The 23,620-nt window shown below is 46.4% G+C and overlaps 1 protein-coding gene across 1 annotated transcript; it reads right to left on the reverse strand.

The window, feature by feature from the left end:
• Positions 1-7,196: 7,196 nt before the first annotated feature.
• LOC142074979 (beta-1,3-galactosyl-O-glycosyl-glycoprotein beta-1,6-N-acetylglucosaminyltransferase 4-like) lies at positions 7,197-22,270 on the reverse strand. Its single transcript, XM_075135978.1, is given in 3 exon segments — positions 7,197-7,290; positions 7,744-9,079; positions 22,153-22,270. Coding segments are annotated over 3 exon segments (1,548 nt in total).
• Between the last annotated feature and the right edge of the window lie 1,350 nt (positions 22,271-23,620).

Genomic DNA, 23,620 nt, shown 5'->3' on the forward strand with positions numbered 1-23,620 from the left:
GGTCCAGCAACTCAAAGAGGATATGTCCTATTCTCCACCTGTACGGACCAGTATCTCAGCCATTAGGAGTCAGCGTTCTTCTGCTCAAGAGAGAGGATATAGAAGGTACACACCACGGGGCACCCTGTGGTATTACCTGCATGACCACGGAGAGGAAATAAGGCAGTGGGATGGAAAACCTACCTTGACCCTAGAGGCACGGGTACGTGAGTTGCAAGGAAAAACAATCACGCAAGGGGGTTCCCCCAGGAAAAATGCTGCTCCAGTTTTCAGGAAAAACCTGTCCCACGATGGTCCAGTTTCCAGTGAACAGTTCCCCAGACAGAATAGAAGGGCTGATCTTACTTTGGATTGTAATGAAGGAATTCTTGACTCACGTTTGCAAGAAGTGAGAGATGGATACTATGACCAGAACTAGAGGGGCCCTGCCTCCGGCCAGGTGGAGGAAAGGGACAACCGGGTTTACTGGACTGTGTGGATTCGATGGCCTGGCACATCAGACCCACAGGAGTATGAGGCTCTCGTAGACACCGGGGCACAGTGTACCCTGATGCCATCAAGCTATAAAGGGGCAGAACCCATTTGTATTTCTGGAGTGACAGGGGGATCCCAAGAGTTAACTGTATTGGAGGCCGAAGTGAGCCTGACCGGGAATGAGTGGCAGAAGCACCCCATTGTGACTGGCCCAGAGGCTCCGTGCATCCTTGGCATAGACTACCTCAGGAGAGGGTATTTCAAGGACCCAAAAGGGTACCGGTGGGCTTTTGGTATAGCTGCCTTGGAGACGGAGGAAATTAAACAGCTGTCTACCTTGCCTGGTCTCTCGGAGGACCCTTCTGTTGTGGGGTTGCTGAGGGTTGAGGAAAAACAGGTGCCGATCGCTACCACAACAGTGCACCGGTGGCAATATCGCACCAACCGAGACTCCCTGATCCCCATCCATAACCTGATTCGTCGACTGGAGAGCCAAGGAGTGATCAGCAAGACTCGCTCACCCTTTAACAGTCCCATATGGCCATGGGGAAGTCCAGTGGAGAGTGGAGACTAACAGTAGACTACCGTGGCATGAATGAAGTCATGCCGCCACTGAGTGCTGCCGTGCCTGACATGCTAGAACTCCAATAGGAACTGGAGTCAAAGGCAGCCAAGTGGTACGCCACCATTGATATCGCTAATGCGTTCTTCTCAATCCCTTTGGCGGCAGAGTGCAGGCCACAGTTTGCTTTCACTTGGAGGGGCGTCCAGTACACCTGGAACCGACTGCCCCAGGGGTGGAAACACAGCCCTACCATTTGCCATGGACTGATCCACACCGCACTGGAACAGGGTGAGGCTCCAGAACACCTGCAATGCATTGATGACATCATTGTATGGGGCAGCACAGCAGAAGAAGTTTTTGAGAAAGGGGAGAGAATAGTCCAAATCCTTCTGAAGGCTGGTTTTGCCATAAAACAAAGTAAGGTCAAGGGACCTGCACAGGAGATCCAGTTTTTAGGAATAAAATGGCAGGACGGACGTAAGGTTGTGGTGGTGCATTCCTCCCCCCCTTCTTTTCCTCTGGGCTACGATACGATCTCAGAACCTTCTGTTAAGCTTTAGCCATTGTGTATGAGTTGGGCGGTTAAGCGTCCCTTGGCCGTACCAAGCACTCTTGCATGGCTAAGGTGGGGAACAACACTGATCGTACCAGGGACACTAGCTACATGATCAAGGTAGGGAACAGAAACAAGAGATAATTCGTCATCTCTGACAGCTCTGAAGCTCTCCCTACCTGGATCATAGCTCAAGTGGAACAATACCATTGCTACCGTGAAACAATACCATAATTACTACCCTGGACCACCTCGGATAGTAGCCAAAATGGAAATTTACTGATGACTAAAGCCAATCATCTTGCAAACCTATAAACAGCGGTACCAAGTGAGACCCTTTGAGCTCTCCTGGACTGCAGCGGGCTGCATCCAGAACCTCCCTCTGAGTGGGACGCCTCTCAGAGTCCGCAAACTTGAATTTGCGATACTCCTAGGATCCCCGAGATTCTGGGCTGAGACACTCCTCGGGGCTCAACTCTTCGCCCGTTGGGAAATGCCAAAGCATTTGACGTGAGTATTTCACGGGACTCGAGGGGAATTTTTAACAGGTATACCTTTAACTCTAGGCCTTTCATTTAGCTTTGGTACCATATTCATACGCATATATATATATATGTGTATTGATAGATCTAGATCTTTTGCGCGCCTACAGTTATCTGTAGTTATATATGTATTAATTGATCTAGATCTTTTTGCACGCTCATCTATATAGTTACTAATAAGTATAACCTGTAGTTAAATTGGTTTAATCTTTGTAGTATCTTGACTAATTCTTTGTGTAAGCTGTCAAATTGATCAATGTTTAAGCATTGTAAGACTCTAAGTTGCTGCTAAAAAAACCCTTAACCCTTTAGTCATAAACCGTTGCCCAGGTCTGAGTCTAAGGGTAGATCCAGCCACACCTAGGCTCCTTTTTGAGAAGGATTTGGAAAACAAAGGGGTCTACTCTGAACCTCGTGACCCAACGGGAGGTACTTCCTATGCCTTCCTGTATTAGACATGAACCATTGTCCAAGTCTGAGACTAAGACTGGGTCCAGTTGGATCTCTTCTGAACCTCGTGACTCAACGGGAGGATCCCCTTTTATCCTTAATCTCTGTACAAATCATTCCAACACAATTCTAATATGATTTTCCCCTGTGTAACTTAATCCATGTAATAAGTAATAGAGTGAACCTTGCCATCAAATTCTGTTAAGTCACGTTTCTATAAATTTCTATTAAAATCACCCTTTGCCAATACCTTGCCAGTGATTCTTTACGTGGCCTTAAAACCACCCATTCGTGACAAAGGTCAAGGGACCTGAACAGGAGATGCAGTTTTTAGGAAAAAAAAGGCAAGATGGATGTCGTCAGATCCCAATGGATGCGATCAACAAAATAACAGCCATGTCCCCACCAACTAGCAAAAAGGAAACACAAGCTTTCTTAGGCATTGTGGGCTTTTGGAGAATGCATATTCCAGATTAAATCAGATCATAAACCCCCTCTATCAAGTGACTCGGAAGAAGAACGATTTCAAATGGGGCCCTGAGCAACAACAAGCCTTTGACCAAATTAAACAGGAGATAGTTCAGGCAGTAGCCCTTGGGCCAGTCCGGGCAGGACAAGATGTAAAGAACATGCTCTACACTGCAGCTGGGGAGAATGGCCCTACCTGGAGCCTCTGGCAGAAAGCACCAGGGGAGACTCGAGGTCGACCCTTAGGGTTCTGGAGTCGAGGATACAGAGGTGCTGTGCCGGATGTTCAAAGGGAGGGTCCCCTCTACACATCATGCAACCGATGCTACGTGGAGTAAGTGGGTCGCACTGATCACACAACGGGCCCGAATAGGAAACCCCAGTCGCCCAGGAATCTTGGAAGTGATCACAAACTGGCCATAAGGCAAAGATTTTGGAACATCCCCAGAGGAGGTGATGCATGCTGAAGAGGCCCCACTGTATAATAAACTACCAGAAAATGAGAAGCAATACGCCCTGTTCACTGATGGGTCCTGTCACCTTGTGGGAAAGCATCGGAGGTGGAAAGCTGCTGCTGTATGGAGTCCTACACAAGTCACAGAAACTGCTGAAGGAGAAGGTGAATCGAGTCACTTTGCAGAGGTGAAAGCCATCCAGCTGGCTTAGGCATTACTGAACGAGAAAAATGGCCAGTACTTTATCTCTATACTGACTCATGGATGGTGGCAAATGCCCTGTGGGGGTGGTTGCAGCAGTGGAAGCAGAACAACTGGCAGCGCAGAGGTAAACCCATCTGGGCCGCCGCATTGTGGCAAGATATTGCTGCCTGGATAGAGAACCTGGTTGTAAAAGTACGTCACGTAGATGCTCACGTACCCAAGAGTCGGGCCACTGAAGAACACCAAAACAACCAGCAGGTGGACCAGGCTGCTAAGATTGAAGTGGCTTAGGTGGATCTGGACTGGCAACATCAGGGTGAATTATTTATAGCTCGGTGGGCCCATGACACCTCAGGCCATCAAGGAAGAGAAGCAACATACAGATGGGCTCGTGATCGAGGGGTGGACTTAACCATGGACGCTATTGCACAGGTTATCCATGAATGTGAAACATGCGCTGCAATCAAGCAAGCCAAGCGAGTAAAGCCTCTCTGGTATGGAGGACGATGGTTGAAATGTAAATATGGGGAGGCCTGGCAGATTGATTATATCACACTCCCACAAACCCGCCACGGCAAGCGCTATGTGCTCACCATGGTGGAAGCAACCACCGGATGCCTGGAAACGTATCCCGTGCCCCATGCCACTGCCCAGAACACCATCCTGGGCCATGAAAAACAAGTCTTATGGTGACATGGCACCCCAGAAAGAATTGAGTCAGACAACGGGACTCATTTCTGAAACACCCTCATAGACACCTGGGCCAACGAGCATGGCATTGAGTGGGTCTATCACAACCCCTACCATGCACCAGCCTCCGTGAAAATCGAACGATACAATGGACTGCTAAAGACTACGCTGAGAGCAATGGGTGGTGGGACATTCAAGCATTGGGACACACATTTAGCAAAAGCCACCTGGTTAGTCAACACCAGGGGATCTGTCACTCGAGCTGGCCCTGCCCAATCAAAACCCTTACGTACTGTAGAGGGGGATAAAGTCCCTGTCGTGCACATAAGGAATATGCTGGGGAAGACAGTCTGGGTTACTCCCATTCATGGGATTGCTTTTGCTCAAGGACCTGGGTGCGCTTGTTGGGTAACGGGAAAGGATGGGGAAGTCCAATGTGTACCTCAAGGGGATTTGATTTTGGGTGAAAATAGCCTATGAACTGAATTGTATGATGTTAATTGCTATATAATACTGTATGTCATCACTTCTGTGGTTACTATATGCCATAGCAACGGTATTGCAGTAAGAATCACCCAGATTAATGAAGAATGAAGTACCTCTGATGAAACTGAGCAAAGTGCAACGATGATAGAACTGGACGAGCGCAGTGATAATGGAACCAGAACTGGCCTCAGCATGCAACAATCCAACACCACACAGCCCTGAAAGACTGTTATGACAGATGGAGCCCAAAGTCATGGACTAAATGAACTCACTGGACATTTTAGAGGGATGGCCCATGGACTAAGGGAATGATATCTCTGTGTGTGTATATATCAAAAGGCAGGAAAAGTGGTGATGATTAATTGGAATGTATTGGAAAATGTGAGACCTGGGCATGACGTAGATGGTATAGAATAAGGGGTGGATACTGTCCTGCTTTTGGCTGGGAAAGAGTTAATTTTTTTACTAGTAGCTGGTATACTGCTGTGTTTTGGATTTAGTATGAGAAGAATGTTGATAACACACTGATGTTTTAGTTGTTGCTAAGTAATGTTTACACTAGCCAAGGAGTTTTCAGCTTCCCATGCTCTGCCAGGTGCACAAGAAGCTGGGAGTGGGCATAGCCAGGACAGCTGACCCAATTGACCAATGACATCATGCTCAGCATATAAACTGGGGGAGTTGGTTGCGGGGGGAATCGCTGCTTGGGGACTGGCCGGGCATCGGTCGGTGGGTGGTGAGCACTTGCATTGTGTATCACTCATTTTGTATATTCTATCATTATTATTATTTTCCCTTCCTTTTCTGTTCTGTTAAACTGTCTTTATCTCAGTCCACAAATTTTACTTTTTTTTCCGATTCTCTCCCCCATCCGACTGGTGCGGGGGGGAGTGAGCAAGCGGCTGTGTGGTGTTTGGCTGCCTGCCGGGTTAAACCGCAACACCACTTTAAAAATAATCCCAATTTATTTGAGAAACAGTACATCAAAGAAATACTTGACCTGTGCATTCACAGACTTCTTAAATAGTTCGATAAGCAATTAGTACTGTGCAACCAACCCACATCAGACATCATCCATAGGTTTCTATGTGCTTAGCAATATACTCTAACATCGTTGTTCCCATTTTACAGCTGGTAACAGAAACGTCAGATGAGTTGTCTGAGGTCTCATCCAAAATCAGTGTCACAAATCAGGGAAAAGGCCTGTGACTCCTGACTCTCAAACCGCAGATGACTTGACCATGGCTAAATTTATAAACAAAAACTGAGACCAAAAAATGACTTGGTTGTTTCAACTCAAATAAGAAACAAAGCTTTCTTGTAGGTATGGGACATGGTCATTATTGCAGCAATTTGTGAATCGATAAAACCAGATATCCCGAAGTCAGGGGAGGAGGCCCCTTAATAAAAGCCAGATGGGTAGAAACAGGACAGCAGCACAGAGCAAGCTAGACCCCAGGGTCCACTGGAACCACCAAAACCAAACTTGTGGCACAGCAATGTTCCAGAGAAACCCCAAAAATGCCAAGGGGCATTTTCAAGTTGCGAGAGTTTCTGCAGGGACCCCATCACTAACAAACACCTCCCTCACGCTGTAGCGTGGGGAGCCCAACTGCGAGGAGGCTCCCCGACCACTTCGCTACCTGGAAGCCTGGCAGGGCTATGGGCAGCAGAGGCTGTTGGAGTACAGTTGCTCTACAGCTGAATCAGGGCTTGCTCAGGCACCCATCAGCCTGGGATCGTGGCGGCGCGAGGCCACGAGACTTGCACAGAAAGCCACTTCTACACTGGGTCTTAATTTTTGCAATATGGCTATTCTTATGATTACTGCTCGACTTCACGTTTTGCATGTCAACGTAGCACCACACTGCTGAACACTAATTAGAAATAGCACTTGTTATTTACTGTGTGTAGAAATATTGTCTCAAGAGGACTGGGATTTCACAGGAGGATTTCTATGGGCAGAGATAGAAATGAAGACCGACCTCTTTTGGCATGGATATCTACCCTAAGGGGCTGCAGAGACTGCCCTTGGGACGCACCCATATACTGCTTTCAAAGAATAACAGCACATAATTCTGTTTCAATCAACCACCACCAATTTCATAGACATGGCACAGTGCCTGAACACACACTTTACAGAAATAAAAACAATGCACAGATGAGCTGGGAGAAGAGAACAATGCTACGTGTAACGCAGTATCTAAGGATCTTCCTTCCCTTATATCATCCAGTCATATTTGCATTGGAAAGATCTTTGTTAGCTCCCACAGATGGGGAGTTTGGGACTTCAGGTGAGGCCACACAGCTCATTTGGTATCATGCTGTTCTCTTGGTTTTGTCCGTGAGCTGGGCACTTCCAGTTTTCCTGAGGTAGCAGATATAGAGGTCTTTGTTTCACATCTTTAAGAAAAACAAAAGTGAAGGAAAAGGGGGCAGGCAGACAGACATGTTGGAGTTTCTTAGAAAGACGCAAACACACTTGATGTAAAACACGTTTCTGAAATATTTCATTGGGACAGACAGCACCAGAGCCTCCAAAAGCAAACCTTACCCTTTCAGAATCACCTTGAAGAACAATTACAGGATTATTGTAGCAAGTTACAAAACAGTTAATCACAGAGGCATGACTTTTCATAAATAAATGTCCAGGCACCTAGCTCTCCAGGGCCCTGAACTTTATGCAGAACAAACATTTCGCTTGCTAACATCCTGCAGCAGATCAAGGCAGAGGAACTGTAGGCCCTGTGCTGTAACAGTACACAGTACTGACAGCAGGGAAGACAGTACTGCTATAGTGAGGCATTCATAGAATATATATGCAGAAAATATTTATCAGAGGACAAATAAACCCACTCTTTCTGTTGTTCTGCCAGTTTTTCTGCCAAGCATTTTACCAGGACAGGGTCTACTTTGGAGTCAAACTTATTGGTGAACCAGTGCCCATAATTCATAAGCCATCTTAATTCTGCAGCCCCATAGATGCAGACACTGCAAAGGTGGGTACCAGTGCACAGAGGATACAAATGGTCTTCAAGATAATTCCATTTCACCAAATGAGTTTTGCTTTGTAGGTCTGTTCTATCCTGGGCTGACCTTGAAATTTCCCCAGGGACCCCAGGAACACATACAAGAGTGGCCCAGAAATATTCATCCGGAGAGTACGTATCCCTTGACCATTCAAAAAAATCTTTTGCAAGAAAGCTTTCAAGAGTATATCGAATAAATGCTCGACTTAAAACAAAATAGGCACTGCCTACAAATACCTCAATATTATGAGGTGGCATATTCTTGGAAATGTTGGTTTTTACAGGCATCTGCATGTATTCATAAGGCACTTTCATAAGTTCATAGTGATAAGTAAATTGTTCTCTTTTGCTACTGCTTGGCTTTACAGTTTCCAGCATGTTTCCTCCACCAAGTTTCTTCAGTTCAGTGACCAACTGGAAATTCGACCTCAAAGGGAAATCTTGGCCACACAAATTAATAACATACTTCCAGGGAACTGAAGAGACCATCAAATCAGACAAACAATTGAAATCTGCTTGCAGCCTTGAAATATGTGCGTAGTTCACCGTCTCCAATTTTGACGCAATGAAAATATTGGGGAAACATTTAGCTAGATTGTTCATAGCAGATTTGAAACTTTCTGCTGCTTTTTGGTCATAATGGATGCAGTAAATATTTTGATGACTGTACAGAGAATGTATGAGCCTTTCTACCATTACTGCATCTTTGTGAACAACCAAGGAATAGGCTATTGGAAAATTCTCTTCCTCTGGAGAAACAGGTTTTAGGTAGTATTTCCTAAGGGAATGATACATGTGGCAATCACTTGTCATTGCTATGACATCTTCATCATCTAAATCAATTATCTCTTTTCTTCTTATCTCTAAACTCTTGCCAATTTCACGGGGATCTTGTTCATATATAGATGAACAATTAATTTCATACTGGAAGTAATTTCTAAGATAGGAATACCTGTTTCTAACATAAGAAGTAGTGCTCAAGAAGTGCTCAACCAAATAAATGCCCTTAGGTGGAAAAAAGTGTCATTCGACATGGAGGAGTTTCAGCAGTACAATCAGCCACCCCATAACACACAGGATCAGAATCTTCCTTCTTGCAGGACATTTGCAGGGACACTTACGTCTCTTCAGACTTGGGCTGAAACACTCCTCGGGGCTCAACTCTTTGCCCGTTGGAAAATGCCAAAGCATTTGACGTGAGTATTTCACAGGACTTGAGGGGAATTTTTAACAGGTATACCTTTATAAATTAGCTAATCCTAGGCCTTTCATTTAGCTTTGGTACCATATTCATATGCATATATTGATTGAGCTAGATCTTTTTACGCGCTTATCTGTACAGTTACTAACAAGTATAATCTGTAGTTAAGTTGTTTTAGTCTTTGTAGTATTTGTAGTAACTTGACTAATTCTTTGTATAGCTGCCAAATTGATTAATGTTTGAGTGTTGTAAGACTCTAAGTTGCTGCTAAAACCCTTAACCCTTTAGTCATAAACCGTTGCCCAGGTCTGAGACTAAGGGTAGATCCAGCCGCACCTAGGCTCCTCTCTGAGGAGTCTAGAAAGCAAGGGGGTCTACTCTGAACCTCGTGACCCAACGGGAGGGCCTTCCTATCCCCTTTTGTATTAGACACAAACCGTTGCCCAAGTCTGAGACTAGGATTGGGTCCAGTCGGATCTTCTCTAAACCTCGTGACTCAACAGGAGGATCCCCCCTACCCTTTTATCCTCAATCTCTGTACAAATCACTCCAACACAGTTCTGATACGATTTTCCCCTGTGTATACTTAATCCATGTAATAAGTAATAGAGTGAACCTTGCCATCAAATTCTGTTAAGTCACGTTTCCATAAATTTCTATTAAAATCACCCTTTGCCAATACCTTTGCCAGTGATTCTTTACGCGGCCTTAAAACCACCCATTCGTGACACTGTGCAACTCAGCAATGCCAATGTCATTCTTGTACGGAGGAGTTTGCAGCTCCCTTCACCCTGAGCAGGAACAAATTACCGACTCTCACCTTCCTCTCGTTCTGCATGGCAGCTCTTACCTGCAATCCGCAGAGTCAACTGCCTCTTGCATCCCTATATCAGCAGTACAAATCAGAAAACATGAAAACTGACTGCCTCTCTTGCTGCAAAAAAGGTAGCGGACCCCCCACCCCCCTGCACTGAAGAAGCAGCCCCAGCCCCTCTTGAAGCCTCTCTTTCTATTTGGCAGACAACTCATGTATGGCTATTGGAAACAGCCTTCTTGGGAATAAAGCAGTTTCCAAAAAGCTGTTCCTTGAAAGTAACAGACACGTTATTCAAGGTAATTTTCCTTTAACTTAAAAATCAAAGACCTGTGAGTATTTACATTTTAACATCAACTCTTCTCCTTCTCCCCATCTAGCAAAAAATCCTGCGGGGCAAACACAACCATGAAAAACAGTGAAGGTTCAGACAAGCTACTTTTGATAGATACCATTTGTAACTAAAAAGTACCCAATTAGGAGTTTGCTTTAACCAGTCTAAAAAGGGCAAACGCATCATTGGCCTCATCAAAATCTGTGGTCTTCTTCCAACCTTTCCTATGCACTGTGGAGGTGTTCCCAGTTTGTCTTTATACGGATCGCACTGATTTATTAACAGCTCGTCGACCACTTTGTTTGAGACTACAAGGAATTTTGCAATTCCCCAGCACTTTGTTCCCTTTCCTCGTCGTCTCTTTTCTATTATAGTTTGTGCTCCACTAAACACAAGCGCTTCAGTGATTAAAGGTAGAAGCTGCCAGGTGGATCTACAGAGCCCACAAGCTCCCTGGATGCTGCCCACAGGGAGGAGCTGTCATGAACCACTCAGATCCATCACAGGAAGCCCAGATCCTGGTGAGGCCGAGACACACCAGAAGCCTCCCTGCAGGCAAAAGGATGAAAATCCTGCTTCGGAGGTTGTCTTTTGTCCAGGGAGGCTGCAGGGATCTCTGCTCAAAGCAGGCTGGCCCCACGGAGAGGAGAAGGAGCTCCAGGCACAGCACTGAAAACAACGGGGTCAGCAGCAGGACATGCAGGCAGGGGCTATCTGAGGAAGCTTGTAACATGTCTGCCTGCAACAAGCAATGCATCGCAACTTTCCTGAGGAACACAAGATATGTATCAGCCAATATCCACTGGCCCTCCTGCTCCACCCTCTGCCAGTCCTTCCTGAAGGACCTGTTCAGTAGGTAAGCAAAAGTCCAAGCTCAACCACCAACTACATGGAGAAACAGAAAAACAAAAGCCATCATCTCCCTTTAACGTGTACCCCTATCTAATTTATACTAGTACTTTTCTACTTTAGCATTACCCATCAGAGAGGTCTGTGACTCTCTACAGTTGGCTACAGATGCCACAAACAATTTTTGGTGTCATGCCAGATGGCCAGCTGGTGGGAACCATCTCTTTATCTGTTGTCACGTCAGCTTGGGAATGAACCTAGAGTGTGGAGTGGCAAGACATGTTGGCTGCTACCAGAATAGGGATTCTTGGAAAATTCAGGCTGTAAGTAGGCAGTACTCTCTCCTCGGTGGATCTGAAATACATAGTACTCACTACGAATACTGTCATGGGGCAACCTGATTTTGCACTTGCCACAGAGCAAGAGTTAAGTGAAAGGGTCAAGTCTGAATGCAAGTCTGTGGAAGGAGAGGAAACGGAGAGAGCGGATGCAGGGGAGCAGGAGTGCTCCTACCCCACTGTGTTGTTCCTTCTCCCATGCAGACGCACAGCATGAACCAGGCTCCTTGTTCATCACTTAGGTTAAAAAAAAAGAAAAAAAAAAAAGAAAAAAAAAAGAAAGAAAGAAAGGAACAGGTGCTGAGAAAAGTAAGAGCAGCAGAACAGAGGTTGGGAAATGATGAAAGAGGAGAATGGAGAGAGGGATCAATGAGGGTAAGTGCTTTCATGTAGGTAGCATTAAAAAAAAAAATATCAAACAGAGCAGCAAAACAGGTGCTTTCTCTGACTTGCTACTCCCCTATCCCTCAAAGGCATCTGAGGCAAAAACAGTGTCTACACCTTTCCTTGGAAACCAGATTACAGTGTATTTCAGTGCAACCAACACCATTACCATATAATAGCAGGAACATGGGAACAATTCCCTCTCCTCCAGGCAAAAACACTTTGGGAAAAGTTCTCCTCTCTTCTCTCCCTGATAAAAGATCTCTGTTTGCTTAATACACGACTGCTCCCACAGCAATGCAAACTTGGTTGAGTTGTTTGCATTACCAGCTTTGCAGAAAGACACAGTTAGTTCCTTCTGGTTTTCCCTCTACTCTATACAAATCAAGGCACTTGGTGGGTCTCTGGGGAAGGTAGAGGAGATGATGTTCCTGGGAAGCTGGGGAAGGAGAAAAGTAGTGATGTGCTTTGCTAAAGTTTTTTTTTTTTTTTTTTTTTTAAGTAAACTGGCTGAGTTAAACTTTTAACTCTACTTGATTATTCAATGCTGCTAGCTGGGAAAGTTAATTTATTCATGTGCTAGTATTTACTGCTGCTAGCTGGTTATTTTCATCCCAAATTTATCTATTGATAGGGATCGTGGAGCTTCTGTAGGAGTACTTTTTATTGGCATTAAATCTAGATCAGTTGATTCTATCAAGTTTGTCTGGTTTTCCACCCACTTTGCCCGCACTGGAGCCTCAGCCTATGCCCCTGTAACAGATTGTGGCACCCACTACCAGCCTCGTTGCATGCAACTCACCCCCTTGTTTTGGCCTGCCTGATGTAATACTTCAATTTCCTCTAAATGATGGACAACCAAAGAGCTAAGTAACTACAATTACTTATGTGCTGCTTTATGGACCTCTAATTGCGAGGTTCAAGATGTGGAAAAATACACTGTTACTTTTAGACCCAAGCCTAATTAAATGATAAGCCTGCCAATTTTAAGACCCTGAAGACTTAAAACAACATGGTGCCCCAAGGAACAACAACAAAAATCTACAGTTTACCACAGCCTGTTTTGTGCTTCTGGAAGAGGAAAGACAGCTTCTCACCAGATACATGGGAAACACAGATTCAGCAAAGATTTAGCAATTATGGATATCACACATGACTTTACCCCATCTCACAATGATTTTGTTATCCCAGTGCTAAATATGAGGACTCTTTATTGCATGGGATACATAGATTTGCATTTCCTTACAGAACCTGCTGTGCTGACAGTAAGTTGTTTTGCTTGTCTGTCTGCCACTCAGTCCCAACCCTTTATATGTTCTTTAGAAAAGGCTGAATGCTCTTTGCTAGTTATCTCCAATACATCGGTGATCACCATAATTACAGTAGACTATCTAACATTATTTCCTACATGTCCATGTCCCAGAGATATATCAAGGTAAGGAAAATCTGTGTCTCTGCTCTCCAGCCAGGAAAAGAGGCAAGCGACTTCTGCAGGGTCATGCAAGAAGACAGCAGCACAAGAGAGAAGTGAACCTGGCTCTTCTGCATCCCCAGCTAATCTGAACTGCTGTGGTGGGTTGACCTTGGCTGGCCACCAGGTGCCCATCAAGCCACTCTATCACTCCCCCTCCTCAGCAGGAGGCGGGGGGGGAAATAAGATGGAAAAGAACTCATGGGTCGAGATAAAGGCAGTTTAATAAAGAAAAAGCAAAGGCCGTGTGCAGAAGCAAAGGAAAACAAAAAGATTTATTCTCTACTTCCCATCAGCAAGTGCTGTCCAGTCACTTCCTGGGAAGTAGGACTTCAGTACGCATAGTGATTGCCCCAGAAGACAAATGTCGTAATAACGAATGCCCCGCCCCCCGCCCTTTCTCTTAGCTTTTATTGCTGAGCATGATGTCATATGGTACGGAATATCCCTTTGGTCAGTTTGGGTCAGCTGTCCTGGCTATGTCCCCTCCCAAGCTCTTGCCCACCCCCAGCCTGCTGGCACAGCACTATGAGGGCTGCTATGGGGAAAATTAACTTCATCCCAGCCAGACCCAATACAACTGTTTTACAATAACTTTTGCTGGAAGCTGCTCTGGTGGATGCCTGAAAAGAAAAATCTCTCAGCAAATCCCTTGGTATGTCCCAAACTATTCTGTCCTGCCAGCCAGAGGATTTGCAGCCCTGTTAAAGCAAGGAAGTGTTTAGAAAGCCCAGGGATAGTCAGCCATGGAAATTCTCAAGCTTGATTGCTTATATGTTGAGTATTTAAATTCTCTAAGAGATGGGAGTATCCATGTTTGCCAAGGACTTAATGCACCATAAAGGCAGGAGTCAAGATAAAAATAAATAAATTTTAAAAAAAATAATATTAAAAAAAAGCAAACAACCCAGGTAAATAGAGTCTACCTTCTAATTTGGGGCAATCTAGAGTTTAACAGTTTCTCTTCGACTCATATGAGAGTTTAAAATAATAATACTATTGCAGTGGAGTGAGGGTTAACCTTTACCTCCAAACTACCGCATAACATAAGTGTCAGGCCCAAAGGGCTAGAACTTGTGTACATTGGCAAGCAGTATCACCGTAAAAGAGGGTGGAAGTTTCCTGTTAGACAGGGAGGCAGGACAAACTGCACCATGCTACAGAAAAGCTCCAATTAACAGCTGGAAATATTCCTTCCTCTCTCCACCAAGCTGCTTGCAGACTCTCGTCTGTGAGCTGTAAATCACTCCCTTCGAGTCAATTCCTCCCAAGTCAAAGTCTTCACCACCAAAGTTACAGCTTGTCAAATCAGCAACATCATTTCAAGGAGAACTGCAGACCCACCTCCTGGACTTTGCTTTGGTCTCTTTCCCTTGCAGAGTTCTTTAGGACGCTCTGTCCCAGAAGATCGACACAAGCACAGCCAGCTCGGTAGTTAAACAAAATCCAGGTGTCTGCTCCATCCTGCCAGTGGCTGCAGCGTTCAGCTTTATCGGTGTTTCAAGCGCGTATGAAGTCGGATGTACAGAAGTAGCAGGGAAAACATTATTGCCTGCAAAGATTAAGAAAGAAAAGTGTAAAACGTTAGCTGAAAAATAGTGAGTGTAGAAGCTTTGTGTGATAAGCCGTGGAAGCCATTATCTGTATAATAAGCATATATTTTTGTTTACTTGCATAGCATTTCTAAGCACCAAGAAGATGGGGAAAAAAACACCATATAAAGAACAGATCACATCAAAGCAACCTAATTTCCTTCTACAGCAGGGTGAAGAGGACTTGGGGAGAGGGAGGAAAGCGCCCAGATGTGACGAGTCACTGTCAAAAGCCTTACCGAGTTCAAGACTCGCACAGTATTTTCGCAAGCCAGGAAACAAGGAGCACGTCGACATTCAAAGCTGCGTCCACCCTGAGACGCACTGGCAGAAGCGAGGTGACACAGGGGCCCAAGCCAGAAAGCTCAGTTGGATCCGTGATAGCTCCCGCAGGGCCACCTCCAGATGGAGCAAACCAGAGCAAAAGCCGACAGCCCCCTCTCCACTCGTGGGAGCCGAAATCCCCAGCAACATGCATTCAGTCCAAGCTTGCTACCTACGAGCCCGAGTCAGCCACAACGCCGGCATGAGGGCTCAATTCCAGCCTCGCACGTCCATTGACTTCAGGTCTCGGAGGCCTTGCTCACTCCACAGATAAAATAGCTCCACCACCAAGCCAAGGCCAGAAATTTGGGCTACTGGTATCACCCCCACAGTCCTGGTGATACTTTTTGAAACTCTGTTTAGACACAATAATCTGCATTGCAATTTCACCTATACATAAATACCTCTATTGGTATACGATGTCTCTTATACGGCAAGAAATATATTTTTGTGCTATTATACCTAAGCTTCACTTGTGTAATGGTTACAAAGAAATTTGAGGAACTATACATTGTACTATTTGCATGTACCACAAACAAATACCACAGTATTTTCCCTCGAGGAAAGCACAGCAGTGGTACTCTTAAGGCACATGTAGCATTATCCTCCTCTCCATCCACATTTCGACCAGATTATTGTGCACACCAGCCTCCTTTTCATCATCAGCCTTCCAGTTCATACGGATTTATAAATTGCACATCTCCGTACTATGGAGCTTATTCTTTGTGCTCTGTTCTCCAGTGTGGCAGGATCAGACATAGCTGAAACTCATAAGCTCCAAAGAGAGGTCTGGGTGCTGCAGATCCACAGGATCATGCAGTCCTGCCTTAGCTCGATGGGCCCAGCACAGAAAATTCATACGGCACAAACAGTCTCCGAATTCCCCGCTTGATATTTGGCATTCCCTGTATGCATAAGATGCACTGTTGCAAGACAGTAGCTGACTGGGGTCAACTTTGCCCCTTTTCAGTGTGTTGGGGGGTACAGCGGGCAATGCTATCAAATGATATTAATTGATGAAAAAATTAGGAATATAGAAATTAGAGATTACAGGAATTTCCTGTGAGACAAAACCTCCCAGCACAGGCAAAATTGGAAAAGGTCCGCAGATAACTCTTAGAATCATGGAATCATAGAATCATTTAGGTTGGAAAAGACCTCTAAGATCATCGAGTTCAACCGTAAACCTAGCACTGCCAAGGCCACCACTAAACCATGTCCCTAAGTGCCACATCTACAAAGACTTTTAAATACCTCCAGGGATGGTGACTCAACCACTTCCCTGGGCAGCCTCTTCCAGTGCTTGACAACCCTTTCGGTGAAGAAATCTTTCCTAATATCCAATCTAAACCTCCCCTGGCCCAACTTGAGGCCATTTCCTCTCGTCCTATCGCTAGTTACTTGGCAGAAGAGACCAACACCCACCTCACTACAACCTCCCTTCAGGTAGTTGTAGAGCGCGATGAGGTCTCCCCTCAGCCTCCTCTTCTCCAGGCTAAACACCCCAGTTCCCTCAGCCACTCCTCATAAGACTTTTTCTCCAGACCCTTCACCAGCTTCGTTGCTCTTCTTTGAACATGCTCCAGCACCTCAATGTCTTTCTTGTAGTGAGGGACCCAAAACAGAACACAGTATTCAAGGTGCGGCCTCACCAGTGCCGAGTACAAAGGGACAATCACTTCCCTACTCCTGCTGACCACACTATTCCTGATACAAGCCAGGATGCTATTGGCCTTCTTGGCCACCTGGGCACACTGCTGGCTCATATTCAGCCAGCTGACGACCACCACCCCCAGGTCCTTTTCCAACAGGCAGCTTTCCAGCCACTCTTGCCCAAGCCTGCAGCGTTGCATGGGGTTGTTGTGACCCAAGTGCAGAACCTGGCACTTAGCCTTGTTGAATCTCATACAGTTGGCCTCGGCCCATCGATCCAGCCTGTCCAGGTCCCTCTGCAGAACCTTAGTACCCTCAAGCAGATCAACACTCCCGCCCAACTTGGTGTCATCTGGAAACTTACTGAGGGAGCGCTCAATCCCCTTGTCCAGATCATTGATAAAGATATTAAACAGAACTGGCCCCGATACTGAGCCATGGGGAACACCGCTTGTGAATGGCCACCAACTGGATTTAACTCCATTCACCACAACTCACCTGGCCATTCAGCCAGTTTTTCACCCAGCAAAGAGTACGCCCGTCCAAGACATGAGCAGCCAGTTTCTCCAGGAGAATACTGCGGGAAACGGTGTCAAAGGCTTTACTAAAGTCCAGGTAAACAACATCTACAGCCTTTCCCCTCATCCACTAAGCGGGTCATCTTGTCATAGAAGGAGATCAGGTTAGTCAAGCAGGACCTGCCTTTCATAAACCCATGCTGACTGGACCTGATCACCTGGTTGTCCTGTATGTGCCATGTGATGGCACTCAAGATGATCTGCTCCATAACCTTCCCCGGCACCGAGGTCAGGCTGACAGGCCTGTAGTTCCCCGGATCCTCCTTCCGGCCCTTCTTGTAGATGGGCGTCGCATTTGCTAACCTCCAGTTAACTGTGACCTCAACGGTTAGCCAGGACTGTTCTGATAAATGATTGAAAGTGGCTTGGTGAGCTCCTCCGCCAGTTCCCTCAGTACCCTTGGGTGGATCCCATCCGGCCCCATAGACTTGTGTGTGTCTAAGTGGTGTAGCAGGTCGCTAACCATTTCCCCTTGGATTATGGGGGCTTCATTCTGCTCCCCGTCCCTGTCTTCCAGCTGACGGGGCCAGGTACCCTGAGGACAACTGGTCTTACTATTAAAGACTGAGGCAAAGAAGGCATTAGGTACCTCAGCCTTTTCCTCATCCTTTGTCACTTTGTTTCCCCCGCATCCAATAAAGGATGGAGATTCTCCTTAGCCCTCCTTTTGTTGCTCATATATTTATAGAAACATTTTTTATTGTCTTTCACAGCAGTAGCCAGATTAAGTTCTAGTTGGGCTTTGGCCCTTCTAATTTTCTCCCTGCATAGCCTCACAACATCCTTGTAGTCCTCCTCATTTGCCTGCCCCTTCTTCCAAAGGTCATAAACTCTCTTTTTTTTCCTGAGTTCCAGCCAAAGCTCTCTGTTCAGCCAGGCCTGTCTTCTTCCCCGCCAGCTCGTCTTTCGGCACATGGGGACGGCCTGCTCCTGCGCCTTTAAGATTTCCTTCTTGAAGAATGTCCAGCCTCCCTGGACTCCTTTGCCCTTCAGGACTGCCTCCCAAGGGACTCTGTCTACAAGGCCCCTAAACAGGCCAAAGTCTGCCCTCCGGAAGTCCAAGGTGGCAGTTCTGCTGACCCCCCTCCTTACTTCTCCGAGAATCGAAAACTCTTATCATTTTGTGATCGCTATGCCCAAGATGGCCTCCAACCATCACATCACCCACAAGTCCTTCTCTGTTCACAAACAACAGGTCCAGCGGGGCGCCTTCCCTAGTTGGCTCACTCACCAGCTGTGCCAGGAAGTTATCTTCCACACACTCCAGGAACCTCCTCGACTGTTTCCTCTCTGCCGTGTTGTATTTCCAGCAGACGTCCAGAAAGTCGAAGTCCCCCACGAGAACAAGGGCTAGCGATCGTGACACTTCTCCCAGCTGCTTATAGAATATTTCATCTGTCTCTTTGTCCTGGTTGGGTGGTCTATAACAGACTCCCACCGTGATATCTGCCTTGTTGGCCTTCCCCCTGATTCTTGCCCATAAACACTCGACCCTTTCATCACCATCGTCAAGCTCTAGACAGTCAAAACATTCCCTAACATACAGGGCTACCCCACTGCCTCTCCTTCCTTGCCTATCCCTTCTGAAGAGTTTATCCATTGCAGCACTCCAGTTGTGCGAGTCATCCCACCATGTTTCCATGATGGCAACTATATCATAGTCTTCCAGCTGCACAATGGCTTCCAGCTCCTCCTGTTTGTTGCCCATGCTGCGTGCATTGGTGTAGATGCACTTCAGCTGGGCTATTGATCCTGCCCCCTTTATTGGGGGAGAAGCCCTAATTCCTATGTGACCGTTCTCAGGCGCTTCTGTGGTTTCTAACACATCCATAACCCTTGTGTCTTTGCTGCCACGTGGATCTCCATCCCCTACCTCCACTGAGATGGCAGACCGAAGGCCCTCGCTAGCACACTGTCCCTCAAACATTGGCATGCTGCCCCCAGGCTTATCTCTAGCGAGCCTGGTTTTATCCCTTTCCCCCTTCAAATCTAGTTTAAAGCTCTTTCAATGAGCCCTGCTAACTCCTGCGCAAAGATCCTTTTCCCCCTTTGAGAAAGGTGCACCCCATCTGTCCCCAGCAGGCCTGGTGTCACGTAGACCGACCCATGATGAAAAACCCCAAAATTCTGCCGGTGACACCAGGCTCAGAACCAGGTATCGACCAGCTGGCTCTTCCTGTTTCTTCCCTCATCATTCCCTGCAACTGGAAGGATAGAAGAGAACACTACTTGTGCTCCTGAACCCTTATCCAGTCGTCCCAAGGCCCTGAAGTCTCTCTTGATTGCCCTGACTTCTTGTTGCAACTTCATCGCTGCCTACCTGAAAAATCAATAATGGATAATAATCCGATGGCTGTACCAGGTTAGGAAGCTTTCTCGTCACATCTATAACCTGGGCCCCGGGGAGGCAGCAGACTTCCCTAAGAAGTGGGTCCAATCTGCATATCGGGCCTTCTGTTCCCCTCAGGAGAGGGTCTCCTATGACAATGACCCATCTTTTTTTCTTTATGGAAGCGGTTTTGATGCAGGGCGTAGGCCGACTTAACCTTGGCAACATCTCCAACCTAGATGAACCATCGTCCTCGTTATTGTTCGGTTCCACTTGCAGAGCCTCGTACCTATTGCACAAGATTTAGGGTGCCAACTTGTCCTTGCCTTAAAAACAAGCATGCAGAAAGACCACCCCCTCATCAAACAACGCTGCACCACAAAAACGCACGCAGGCCAACTGCGCTCTGCACACGTCAATCCAAAAGGCAAAGGTGTTTTATTAGCGCTAAGGAATCCTGCCTGGGCCCACAGCTAGCTTCCTGACGCACCATGTAAGCCACATCACAGTTAAAACAATACAACAGAGCATGAGGATGTCTGGGTCTCCAACGGGCTGGTATGCACCCCATCATCTGCTTAATGATGCACCTGTCTGGGTATTATGCGATTTACAAACTCCTCTTTCTTCACAATTGTCCCTCTTGTACTCAAAGCAGAGAGACCTTCGCATCACACTTTGTCACATTGCAAATCCCGGTGAATTCTTCTTCCTTTTTAAGTTTTTCAGCAAGAGATCTGATGAGGCTTGACTTGACAGAGTTACACAAAACTTATCTCCCTTGCTGGATTCGGCACCCTGCAGTTTATGTTCCAGAAATGAGCTTTTTGTGACTCATCTGCTGCGTCTCTTAGTTCCTTTATTGATATTTCCTGGGAGACCTCAAATGCTGGAGTCACCGTATGATTCCTGACACCTTTCTGTAGCTGTAACAGCTAGGCAAACACCATAAGCTCCTGCTAAAGTCCTCTTAGCATCATCTGTTAGCGAGACCAAACTCACTTCATCAGCACACATCAGGACAGCCCACACTCCTTACCCACTTCCTACCTGAAGTCGTTTTGTTGCGTATGTACGCAGTAACCACCAAGACTAATGGCCTAGCAGGTATGTCAGCACCTCTCCAGTGCTCCAGTCCTAGCTCTGAGTAACAGCTAACACATTTCCAAAATCCCTGTATCTCCCTTTCCTGAAATCTTTCTGCTGAAGTCTGAAAATGCTCTGTTTCTGTCCTGTTAATGGACATAAAGCTTCTTGAAATCATACTGTATGTTGTGGACACCCAGTGAGGCCCTCAGCAACATCTGGCCAGGCTAAACAGCTGCCACGCTGACAAGATCTGCATGATCAACAATCTCTGGACTTACCTGTTTGTTCTCAACCAACGTTTCAACATTTTCTGAACTACCCTGAATCCTATACATCAGCACTCACTGGTTTCTTTATACCTAATGATAGCATACGGCTTTGACCCTTTGTACTTTTTGAATTTTACCTTTGGTTAATTCTTCCAGGCTCACCTGGACTACTTCTAAAGAAGTTCAGAGATCTAGTCTCAGCCAACAAGGCATTTTTAAGATGATCACAGACAGCCTGGTGACTGACTAGCGTAATTTGCACATATTAGGCCAGAAAATAGCATGCACAGTATAGGTTATCATCCACAAAATTTAGAGAACCAGAACACAAGTGGTTTTCAGTGTCTGGTTCCCTTTCCTGCATCCCCACTGTAATCCCAGCACAAGGCTTGTACCAACACAAGCAATCCAAAACATAGCTGAGTTTCCCTTATCACCATTACTGCTTTTCAAAAAGTTGTAGTCCTTAAGAATTGCTCATTTATATTAATCATATGTCAAAAAGCATTAGCCAGTGTTGTTAGTGATCTTTAAATGCCTTTACAGGTGGGCAGCATACAGAAAAATGCACAAAAACTGGACCAAAACCCACCAGCATCAGATATATATAAGATCAAAAACCACAGGTGCACAAATACAGTAGCATCTCACATCCCTTTCTATGACCATCTCGGAAAAGCTACATGCATGGAAGAATGGGCACATCACATCCCACGATGTTTTCTCAGAGTACCCAAAAGCAAATGCTTAGAAAGAGGAGAAAGAGCAGAAGGAGAACAAGTACTCTGCAACATCTTTTCCACATATTCCTTCAGTTTCCATTTCCTACAGCTCAGCAGTTTCCAAAGCCAGGGGTTACAACTTTCTATTTCACATAAAATTTCAATTTCTTTCATGAGTTCGTCTGGTTGCTTTTGAACCCATATAAAATTTCTGACATCCAGTTAGACCAGAGGGGCAAAGCACTCTACAGCTGACCTGAGTATTGTGTAAAAATCCACTTTCTCTTACTTGTTTTCAGTCTTTCACCTTCCACCATCACTTGACTGTTGTAGTTCTTGGTCTGAAAGATAGCAAGCAACTCCTTCCTGTTCACCGCCTCCACTCCAGTCACAAGTTTATCTACCATATCTACCATTCTGTTGTTTCTCTCCCAGGCTATCAAATGCAAAAAGGTTATTATTAAGGAAATTTATTTATTTTAAAAGGTTGTTATTATTAAGGAAATTTGCCTAACTCAAGATGAAACAGGCTCATTTATGGACTAGATCTTTGGAACAAGTCAGAGGATGTTCAATGGAGCAGTTCCTCAGGTGGGACATAGCAGATGAGTTAACCTCAAGGAAAGATCCCTTTAAGGTCTTCCTCCACAAGCCTTACTCCAATATTAGTAAGTCTGTTCACCCCATAAAGAGAAGCTGCTAACCGTCTCTCCTTGAGGAAAAAAAACCATGTATTTCTGACAGATCCTTTACTGTTCTGTTACTTTTTGTTTCCCCACGAGGAAAAAGAACCTCTTTCCATATTAAAGAAATGAGTAAGTGCATTTGGCAAATTAAACACAGCCACAAACTAACACGTAGATTTTTGCAATTTACTGAGAGACGACAAAACACGAGAGACTTCAGCCAACATGACAACAAACCTGGTTCCTGTTACCAAACCACACGTTAAGTTGTTGTAACTGTTGCTAATCAAGAAAAGCTTATGTGGCTGCAACAGCTAGGCACACCTACTGCAAACCAGGCTGCAGGCAGGTGTGTGCCCTAATTTCAAACGTCTGCAGCCTGCTAACAGCTGCCTCGTTTTGTTCCCGAACCGTAAAATCCCCTCGTAATTAACTTTTAAGACACACAGCGCCTTCTTACTGAAGCTCCCCAGCAACACCCGCCGGCACCGGCACTCCTCCGCCGGCCGCCTGTCACCACCAGCGCCGCCCGGCCCCGCGGAGCCACGCAGCCGCCGCCCCTTCTTCCTCCCGCCTCCTCTCCCAACTCTACCGCCGCGGCTAAGCCTCCAAGTTTGCGCCTGTGGTGGAACCGCCGAGAGGAGGCGGGAGCTTCTGCAGCTCCAGCGCGCCGCTCCGCGCAAAAAGTTGAGGCTGTGCCCAGCGCGCCTCGCCCCGCGGCCACTGGGCTGGGCGGAGCTGAGCCGCCCGGGACACCGTCACGGGGCAGCCCGGGGAGACGTATGTGCGTGTGTGCACGGACACGTGTGTGACAGGGCACCCCATGACGTGCAGGAAACGGGAGGGTCCGCCGCCCGCCCCGCAACCTAGCGGGCAAGAGGAGGAGGAAGCAGCGGCGAGGTCTCCGGGAGCGGAGCGGGCGCAGCCGCCCCTTCTCAGGAGCCGGCACCTGGGTTCGGGAGGAGCTAGAAGCCCGTCGCCTCCCCACTGCACCCCTCCCCCCACGTGCAAACCCGGCGCGGCGTGGACCTGCTCTGCTGCTGCCCCCGAGGACGCAGGGTGAGGCGGAAG

This window comes from Calonectris borealis, chromosome W (genome assembly GCF_964195595.1).
Source record: "Calonectris borealis chromosome W, bCalBor7.hap1.2, whole genome shotgun sequence".
In the NCBI taxonomy this organism is placed as follows: domain Eukaryota; kingdom Metazoa; phylum Chordata; class Aves; order Procellariiformes; family Procellariidae; genus Calonectris; species Calonectris borealis.